Source organism: Aedes albopictus, chromosome 3 (genome assembly GCF_035046485.1).
Source record: "Aedes albopictus strain Foshan chromosome 3, AalbF5, whole genome shotgun sequence".
Taxonomy (NCBI): domain Eukaryota; kingdom Metazoa; phylum Arthropoda; class Insecta; order Diptera; family Culicidae; genus Aedes; species Aedes albopictus.
Window position 1 is genome coordinate 209,373,519 of NC_085138.1, and position 11,388 is coordinate 209,384,906.

Below are 11,388 nucleotides of genomic sequence, written 5' to 3' on the forward strand. Positions count from 1 at the left end.
TCATATATCTTAGACAATACATAGGGGAACATATACGGTGTATTACCGGAGGATCCATTCCTGAACACGTCATCAATACATTTTGTTTTTTCACAACAACATTTACGGTAGTGAGGCACTTCAATGAATCAGTGCTACAGGATGGAAACATACCTCACCCAGGAGTGGGCCACACATATTTGGACGATCCTGTGAAGTATCATGCTTATTACCAATGGGTACCGTTTGTGTTGTTTCTTCAAGCCATCATGTTTTATGGACCGCATTATGTATGGCGTAATATGGAAGGTAAGACTTTGACAGTTGATCATATAGAATTATCCAGAAATTATAAGCACTTTTTTTATAGCGAGAAAAATAAGTAATTTCGTTACAAAAAAACTTCATTTTAATTTCTGTATTTTTAGTAAATTAATATCTAATATTTGTAATGAGTTTACACATTAACCCTCGAGTGATGGCGCTATGCCACTGACAAGTAAGTGTCTCGTAGGGTTGAATTGGTTGCAACACACACTATTTTTGAAGCGTTGGTACCTAAAACAAATGTTTTTTTCTGTAATCAGGGAATTTCAAAATTTGTGAAGATATCAATTTGTGTTTCAAGATTTCAAATGAATTTTTACAATCATCGGTCCATTCAAACTTTACATTATTTCGCAATAGATTATTCAAAGGGTGTGCTAATTCTGCAAAGTAGGGTATGAAACGCTTATAATAATCACAAAATGCGATGGAACGTCGTCTGCATCCTTCGGTGTAAGGAAATTATTAATTGCTAAAAATTTGGATTCATCAGGTATAATTCCTTCATTTGAGATATGGTGACCAAGGTAAGTCATATCAGAACAAAAAAAAAGCATTTATCAGGGTTAAGCCTCAAATTTCGTTGACGAATCTTTTCAAAAACAAGTTCTAAGTTGAGTAAATGATGGTTAATTGAACATCCGATGACAATGATGTCATCGATGTACAAAAATGCACAGCCCGTGGGAAGACCACTGAAGGCGATGGTCATCATTCGTTGGAAACTGTTGGGCATTGACGTAGCAAAGGGTAGGGGTTCCAGGGGTGCCGGGCACCTCCTAAAATAAAATTGACACCCCCTAGAATTTTTCCTTAGCATTTAACTCAAATTGAAAACTTCATACGATAATTCAAATATTTATTAATGGAGCATAAGAACAAAACTATGGCTACACCCGCTGCTACTCCATCACCAGATTTACAGTAGACGCTCGATCGTTGCAAACGCTTAACTGAAATGTGTTTTAACTGCAAGTTCGTTAAGTGCAACAATTCTGCAGTTTTCGCATTTTTCCGTCAAAATGAAATGTCAACAGGGATGCGATGTTTTTTGCATGCACTTTTGTTGCAATACGATGTTTTTCGAATGCATATTGATTGTATTCAGCAGCAACTGACCGTTATACACGCCTAATCGTGCACTCGCAGGGTGAAGTCGATCATCGCTCTTGCTCCGGTTCGCGTTAATATTTAGCTTTTTTTCCCTACAGTATCGTTGTGGTTTTTTTTTTTGCTACCGTTAAAGTATCACGAATTATAACGTGCATTGCGAGAAGAAGCTAAAATATCAAGCAGTTTGTTTACCCGGTTTCAGTTAATTGGCCCGGCCCGAAATTAGTAGGGATATCAGCAACGTCACCAACTATCGCCGCAGCTGAGTACGACGACGTCGACAAGCAACCCAACGAAGCCCATCATCATCTGCATTGTGGCTGGCGGCTTTGTTTGCTGTTTTGCTGTGCATAGGTAGGCAGCGCAGCAGCAGTCAGGGTACCACAAAGCAATAGTTCCCGTAGAATAATTTCGCATCAGATGCTGTAGGTATTACATTTGTTTTCTATCTCTTCGCTTGCACAGCCCCCTCTTGTCAGAAGGCTATCGTGTATAGTGGTGCACTTACGGTTTTTTTTTCTAGTTATTTTTTTTCTCTTCAATTTTTTTTTATTCACGTTTTTTCCGCTGATTTTGATAAACAATAAATAACAATACACTTGGTGTGGCATAGAACAAAGGCCCACATTATTTTTTTTTGTCTCGTAACATTTTTTTCTTGTTATTACTTTATTATTATTATAGAGTTTTGGCACTTCTCAGCAAAAATTGCTGGAAAATTTCACCTACCCCGGGCAATCGGATTGCCAAACGGAATTAGGCTCTGTGGATTTCATGAGCCGGTGTTATGCTTATCCTAATGGGTCTGCTTCGGATTTCATGAGTGGTTATTCAGGAACCGCCTAACTGTACTACAGGTTCCAATAATCACCGCTTTCAGGATGTTGTTCAGGTCCTTCTTCAGTTCCAGCTCGTCTAGGGACCTTAGGAGAGATTTAGGGACAACTCCGGTAGCCGAGCTGTTGGTGCACAATCTTGGCCACTTCGTTGTGACGATCGAGGTAGGCAGATCCAGCTAACACTGCAACGACATGCTCGATCGTTTCTCCTACTGAATTGCACTTCCTGCAGCGGTCCTCCACGTCTTCGTGCAATATGTACCACCGATATTTTTTCGTCGCAATTACCCGGTCCTGGATGGCTACCATGAAACTCTCTGTTTCCGAGAAGAGGTCACCCCGCACCAGCCACGCGTTCGGCCGCCTTATCGATGTGCTCGAGCTCCAGTTGATGGGGGTGCGTCCCATGCAACTCCTTCTGCTTCCACGCTACGATCATCTCGTCAACGGTCTTGATGTCGCAGTTCAGCTGGTAATCCTCCTGCGTCAGATGCAGTGCGCTGTAACCGTGGTCAGCTTCACATGCAGTGCGATACATTTCATGACGGTTCTGGCTTTCTATGAAATATGCCCGCAACTGCTGGATCTGGGAGACACATAGTCGATATTGGTGACGCCTCTTCCTCCTACTGCGCGTGGTAGGGTGACTCTCTCGATGGACGACTTTGGATGGCGCAAGCGGTGCCTGGTGAACGCCACTCGTACTGCTCGTTCCAACGCCTCGAGGTCAGTCTTGGTCCACTTTACCACCCCAAAGCTGTAGGTCAACAGGGGCACAGCAAACGTGTTGATCGCCTTCACCTTGTTGTCAGCTGACATAAAGCTCCTCAGAACACAGTTGACACGATGCAAGAACTTGTCCTGCAGTTCCTTCTTGATCGCTGTGTGGCGAATACCTCTCAGTTGCAGGAAGCCGAGGTATTTGTACGTTTCGCCTTCAACCATATTCCGAATCTCCTCCTGTTCGTTGACGCGGAAACAGCTGGCGTCCACTACTTGACCCCGGCGAATATGGACTGACCGACATTTGTCAATTCCAAACTCCATCCGAATATCGTTGCTGAACACCGTCACAAGCTACAACAGTTGTTGCAGCCTCTGTACTGATTCCGCAAACAGATTCAGGTCGTCCATAAAGAAGGTGTGGGTTATTCTTGTACTCCTTCCCCCACTTTTCAGTTGGTAGCCATAGTTGCATTGATTGAGTGCTCGGCTGAGGGGGTTCATCGCGGACTAAAGGTATCGCCTTGAAATATCCCCCTCCTGATGCTGAGAGTTCTGGACCGCAACACAGCTGTTCCGTCGGTAATTTGTTGGGACGTGCTCCACATCCCCATAGCGTCTTGCATCAGCCTGATGACGTTCCCGTCTACCTTGTACAACTGCAGTACCTTAAGAAGGTACGAGTGCGGCACTGAGTCGTACGCCTTTTTGTAGTCGATGTACGCCATGCTCAAGTTCCTCTGCTTTTCGGTGGCTTGACCCACAATGACTGCGTCTATGATGACCTGGATTTTGCAGCCTTGCGTGTTTTTGCGACACCCTTTTTGTTCCTCGGTCATCACGTTGTTGGCATCGCAGTGGGCTTGTATCCTCCTCGCTATCACCGACGACAGCACTTTGTACAGACTTGAAAGGCACGTTATTGGTCTGTACTTTGCTGGATCAGCTGTGTTTTGGTCCTTCGGCAGAAGATAAGTGATACCCCTGGTAATGAACTCTGGTAGCTGCGTGGGGTCTTCTAGCACAATGTTGAAGCATTCCGCCATCCGCCCGTGAATCGTCGTGAGTTTTTATACCAAAAACTAGCTGTACCCGGCAAACTTTGTTTTGCCTACTGCGTTTTTTGACGTTTCAAGTTTTTATCCAAGACCAATTCCCCGGTCACAAAATGTATGGAAGATCGATTTTCAAAAACTCTCAATTTTTCCATGTTTTTTGCCCTATAAACCTTCCTTGGGTGAAAACTAATAGAACAAAACTGAGACGACCAAAATCGGACCTACCGTTCGCAAGTTATGCGCGGTCCCACGTATGCCACTGCATTTTTATATATATAGAAGATAGATTGTGCACGAAATCGGGTCCTGGTGCAGCCCAATTTCTGGTATACCGGGTAGCCTCGCGTATATCCTGGGCGGTTACTACGACCGCGGTCATGTCTCCAACTTCATTACACTGTCGCTCTTCTTCTGATAACCACATCCCATCGTCGCTGTGCTGGACAGGGTTCTCCCATAGATTGGCCCAGAACTGTGTGACGTCGCCAATCTCCGGAAGGCCCTGTTCATAATCAGGCTTATCGTTCCGGATGCAGTTGTAGAACTCCCTTTCGTTAATGTTGAACATCTGGTATTGTTCTTTCCGCTTCGAACATTCTCCATAACGCCGCAATCGTTTCGCAAGAGCACTCAACCGCTGTACATGGGTGTCGAGGATCTCCGTCATGTTGACTTCTGTGAGATCTCGGAGTTCGGCGGGCTTCACAATTTCAGCAACATAACGAACTAGCCTCGTTGATCGATTCCCCTGCTTGTATAGAATACCATTTTAACATTGCAGCAAACTACTTACTAACGAAGCATGATATGCTATGCCAAGACCTGGGAACCATGCAATCATTAACTACAGACTTTTCTAGAACCAAATAACCGTTTATCGATAACTTTCAAAGCCATTGAATTCTTAGCCAACGACCCGAGATATATATATCCAAATACCAAGAATCAATTTGCTATAAACAATTCGGTACCGTTCAACTTGCGAAATACCGTTTCCAAGGATCAAATTTCAGTCTTATCGAATTCATAGAAATAAACACCCAAATTCAGGCCATGTGCTATTCACCCTTCCAGTTCTATGTAGAACCTTTTCTCTCAACCAAACGAACCGCGCGCAGCTAGTAAAGAACATTTATGCTCACACCATTTCGATTCTCACCCACTCTCACGCTTCGCAACAATCGCAAGCGTAGTGCGAAAGCTTTCCATATGACTAACGAAATATGTACTTAACTCTGTCAAAGCTTTTATATAATTACTCTCTCTCTCTCTTTACACTCTTTCCATTCGATGCTCGCGAACTCTCTCCAAGTTGGTCCCCATAGTTAGACCATATGATCACACTGTGACACAAAATTGTAGAACCACTTGTAACAATTATAAAAAGGGCTTTCAATATAGGACAGCAGTTCAGTTCAATCTTAGATAGTCTCAGATAGACAGTGCTTAGTCTAAATTCAATACGATGACAAGTCCTGTCCTAACGTTCCAGTAAGGTACAAGTGCAGTTCCGGAAACAGTGTACAAGAGGTAATATAGAGTGTGGTAACCTAGTGTGCGAGACTTGTACTGTGTTAATCGACCAATCTTGGTCCGCAATGTAGCGATCCGGTTCTCCAAATGTCGCATCCACGCGGGTTTTTGTGTGCTGGGGCGTGTGCGACCTTCACCGCACCGTCTACTTGCGGGCGCGTTCGTAATCCCAGCGTCTTGACAACAGCCACCGCAGCTGAATACACCGTAAACTGCAGATCCTCGAGGTTCTGTACGGCCTCCAAGTACTGTGGCAAAATATCCTGGTTTAGGATGCTTACTGCACTTGTTAACCGATAGGAATTCCGCAGCCGGGACATGGGGTCTGTCCCACGGAACTGCGTGACTGCTGTGGCCATGTGAAGCGCTAGTTCGTCTCGTAGTTGCTGTCGTTGTATATCCGCTGTTGGTCCTGAAGCAGTGGGTGCAGTCGAATCACGACTCTCACTCGCGTTCGATGCCTCCAGCCCATCAGAACTCCTTCTCGACGTATCGCTCGATCTTGTCATCTCCTCTCCCAATTTCCTCTGCGCTTCCAGCTTGATGCACTCCACTTCTGCAGCTGTGAGCATATTATGAGACATAATTGCTCGCTGTCGTGTGTACAGCTTGTTCAAGTCAAGCTGGTTCGCAAAGCGAGGGAATCTCTCGTTGAACATTTCCAGCATGTCCGTCTCCATCCTTGTGCAGACAAAATAGCAGCGAATCACGTACATATTCATCTCCCTCGTCCACATGATCCGCTGCCGTCGGCCGCCTGCTAACGTGAGTGATTGACGTCGATCAGCCACAGCAGCATTGACAGGTGCAGCATGGCCTTGGTGATTGCTATTGCTGCCGTTTCTGCTCTGCGTTCGTGGTACGGGCTGTGCCCGTTGACTGGAAGGCCGCTCTTGCACCACTTCCTCTTCCAGCCGCTGGCCACTCGCTCTGTCCCCCGTTCCAGGACCAGCTCCAGTAGGGGCTTCCTCCTCGGGCGATCGCATTCTTCTATTTCGTCTAGCTCGTGTCTCCAATATTGGTGTGCTTACATTCCCGGAAGCTACGGGTTCTGCATTGGCATTTACTCCAAGTACAGTGCTAAATAGCTTGGCTCAAGCGCCGCCGCTCGCCGAGGGTGGTTTTTCATGGTCGCCCAGGAGATATTTTACATTGAGCTGCCACTCCTCAAATGGTGGTTTTTCATGGACGCCCAGGACCTGAGCTCCCACCTAATTATTATAATTATTATTATAGAGTTTTGATACTTCTCAGCAAAAAATGCTATAAAATTTCAGCTACCCCGGGCCATCGGATTGCCAAAGAGGATTAGGCTCTGTGGATCTCATTAGCCGGTTTAATGCTTATCCTAATGGGTCTGCTTCGGATGTCAGTTGTGGTGATTCAGGAACCGCCTAACTGTACTACAGGTTCCAAGGATCACCGCTTTCAGGATGCTGTTCAGGTCCTTCTTCAGCTCCAGCTCGTCTAGGGACATTAGGAGAGATTTAGGGACGTCTCCGGTTGCCGAGAGGACAACCGGAACTATACGGACGTCCTCCAAGTGCCACATCTGCTTCAACTCCTCCGCTAGGTCGTGGTACTTGGTTATCTTGCCAGAGAACGTTGATTGGACATTATGGTCTAACGGTATAGCGATGTCGATGAGGGTTACCCGCTTCATCCTTTTGTCGTAAACCACAATGTCGGGCCGGTTGGCACGAATGAGGACGTTCGTAATGATCTCGCGATCCTCGTAGAACTTTATGCAATCATTTTCCAGAACCGGGTCCGGCTGGTACTTGTACTAGGGTACAAATCTGTCAACCAAGTTGTGCTTTAAAGCAAACTGCTGGTGCACAATCTTCCCAACTTCGTTGTGACGATCGAGGTAAGCAGATCCAGCTAACACTGAACAGCCTGCAACGACATGGTCGATCGTTTCTCCTACTGAATTGCACTTTCTACAGCGGTCCTCCACGTCTTCGTGCAATATGTACCGCCGATAGTTCTTCGTCGCAATTACCCGGTCCTGGATGGCTACCATGAACCTTCTGTTTCCGAGAAGAGGTGACCCCGCACTAGCCACGGCTTCGACGCCGCCTTATCGATGTGCTCGAGCTCCAGTTGATGGGGGTGAGTCCCATGCAACTCCTTTTGCTTCCACGCTACGATCCTCTCGTCAACGGTCTTGATGTCACAGTTCAGCTGGTAATCCTCCTGCTCCAGATGCAGGGCGCTGTAGCCGTGGTCAGCTTCACATACAGTGCGATACATTTCATGACGGTTCTGGCTTTCTATGAAATATGCCCGCAACTGCTGGATCTGGGAGACATTATTATTATTATTATTATTATTATTATTATTATTATTATTATTATTATTATTATTATTATTATTATTATTATTATTATTATTATTATTATTATTATTATTATTATTATTATTATTATTATTATTATTATTATTATTATTATTATTATTATTATTATTATTATTATTATTATTATTATTATTATTATTATTATTATTATTATTATTATTATTATTATTATTATTATTATTATTATTATTATTATTATTATTATTATTATTATTATTATTATTATTATTATTATTATTATTATTATTATTATTATTATTATTATTATTATTATTATTATTATTATTATTATTATTATTATTATTATTATTATTATTATTATTATTATTATTATTATTATTATTATTATTATTATTATTATTATTATTATTATTATTATTATTATTATTATTATTATTATTATTATTATTATTATTATTATTATTATTATTATTATTATTATTATTATTATTATTATTATTATTATTATTATTATTATTATTATTATTATTATTATTATTATTATTATTATTATTATTATTATTATTATTATTATTATTATTATTATTATTATTATTATTATTATTATTATTATAATTATTATTATTATTATTATTATTATTATTATTATTATTATTATTATTATTATTATTATTATTATTATTTTTATTATTATTATTATTATTATTATTATTATTATTATTATTATTATTATTATTATTATTATTATTATTTTTATTATTATTATTATTATTATTATTATTATTATTATTATTATTATTATTATTATTATTATTATTATTATTTTTATTATTATTATTATTATTATTATTATTATTATTATTATTATTATTATTATTATTATTATTATTATTATTATTATTATTATTATTATTATTATTATTATTATTATTATTATTATTATTATTATTATTATTATTATTATTATTATTATTATTATTATTATTATTATTATTATTATTATTATTATTATTATTATTATTATTATTATTATTATTATTATTATTATTATTATTATTATTATTATTATTATTATTATTATTATTATTATTATTATTATTATTATTATTATTATTATTATTATTATTATTATTATTATTATTATTATTATTATTATTATTATTATTATTATTATTATTATTATTATTATTATTATTATTATTATTATTATTATTATTATTATTATTATTATTATTATTATTATTATTATTATTATTATTATTATTATTATTATTATTATTATTATTATTATTATTATTATTATTATTATTATTATTATTATTATTATTATTATTATTATTATTATTATTATTATTATTATTATTATTATTATTATTATTATTATTATTATTATTATTATTATTATTATTATTATTATTATTATTATTATTATTATTATTATTATTATTATTATTATTATTATTATTATTATTATTATTATTATTATTATTATTATTATTATTATTATTATTATTATTATTATTATTATTATTATTATTATTATTATTATTATTATTATTATTATTATTATTATTATTATTATTATTATTATTATTATTATTATTATTATTATTATTATTATTATTATTATTATTATTATTATTATTATTATTATTATTATTATTATTATTATTATTATTATTATTATTATTATTATTATTATTATTATTATTATTATTATTATTATTATTATTATTATTATTATTATTATTATTATTATTATTATTATTATTATTATTATTATTATTATTATTATTATTATTATTATTATTATTATTATTATTATTATTATTATTATTATTATTATTATTATTATTATTATTATTATTATTATTATTATTATTATTATTATTATTATTATTATTATTATTATTATTATTATTATTATTATTATTATTATTATTATTATTATTATTATTATTATTATTATTATTATTATTATTATTATTATTATTATTATTATTATTATTATTATTATTATTATTATTATTATTATTATTATTATTATTATTATTATTATTATTATTATTATTATTATTATTATTATTATTATTATTATTATTATTATTATTATTATTATTATTATTATTATTATTATTATTATTATTATTATTATTATTATTATTATTATTATTATTATTATTATTATTATTATTATTATTATTATTATTATTATTATTATTATTATTATTATTATTATTATTATTATTATTATTATTATTATTATTATTATTATTATTATTATTATTATTATTATTATTATTATTATTATTATTATTATTATTATTATTATTATTATTATTATTATTATTATTATTATTATTATTATTATTATTATTATTATTATTATTATTATTATTATTATTATTATTATTATTATTATTATTATTATTATTATTATTATTATTATTATTATTATTATTATTATTATTATTATTATTATTATTATTATTATTATTATTATTATTATTATTATTATTATTATTATTATTATTATTATTATTATTATTATTATTATTATTATTATTATTATTATTATTATTATTATTATTATTATTATTATTATTATTATTATTATTATTATTATTATTATTATTATTATTATTATTATTATTATTATTATTATTATTATTATTATTATTATTATTATTATTATTATTATTATTATTATTATTATTATTATTATTATTATTATTATTATTATTATTATTATTATTATTATTATTATTATTATTATTATTATTATTATTATTATTATTATTATTATTATTATTATTATTATTATTATTATTATTATTATTATTATTATTATTATTATTATTATTATTATTATTATTATTATTATTATTATTATTATTATTATTATTATTATTATTATTATTATTATTATTATTATTATTATTATTATTATTATTATTATTATTATTATTATTATTATTATTATTATTATTATTATTATTATTATTATTATTATTATTATTATTATTATTATTATTATTATTATTACAGTAAGGACCCGATTTTGTCAGCCCCTGGTAGCATTTTGGGCTGACAAAATCGGGTACCTGACAAAATCGGGACATTTTTTAAAATCATTTTTTTATTCATGAAAAATTGTTCTGAGTACGTCAGAGACGTAGATAGGTGTGGAGGGTCTGCTTTGGGTTCGTTCAAATATTACGTAACGCCAATGAGGGGGGTCCAGCGCTGTGTTACGCTTCATACAAAATTTTGAAATTTCTCTTTCAACAATAGTTATGCGATGGAGGGATAGCGGATAGGATCTTAAATTGCCAAATTTTGCGTTACGTAATATTTGAAGGAACCTTTTGTGGTAAAAAAAATCGAAAGGGTGTTAAGGGCAGAGAAAAAATGGTATTTGCCAAAGTTAACATTCAGTGCTTTTTTACAGCAGAACTATTAAATCTTTTATTTTTTTTATTCTTTTTAAAAC

General features: G+C 33.3%; 2 protein-coding genes across 2 annotated transcripts in view; one reads left to right on the forward strand and one right to left on the reverse strand.

Moving 5' to 3' along the window:
- Positions 1-11,388, forward strand: part of LOC109425056 (uncharacterized) — a 149,314-nt gene that overhangs the window by 13,617 nt on the left and 124,309 nt on the right. Inside the window, exon 2 of the mRNA XM_062861063.1 lies at positions 14-288. The gene's annotated coding sequence lies outside the window, so the exon portion shown is untranslated. The remainder of the gene's footprint in view (positions 1-13; positions 289-11,388) is intronic.
- On the reverse strand, positions 9,152-10,729 carry LOC134292174 (GATA zinc finger domain-containing protein 14-like; the record flags this gene model as incomplete). Its single annotated transcript, XM_062861065.1, has 1 exon — positions 9,152-10,729. A coding segment is annotated over one exon (1,578 nt), but the record flags the coding sequence as incomplete, so codon positions are not given.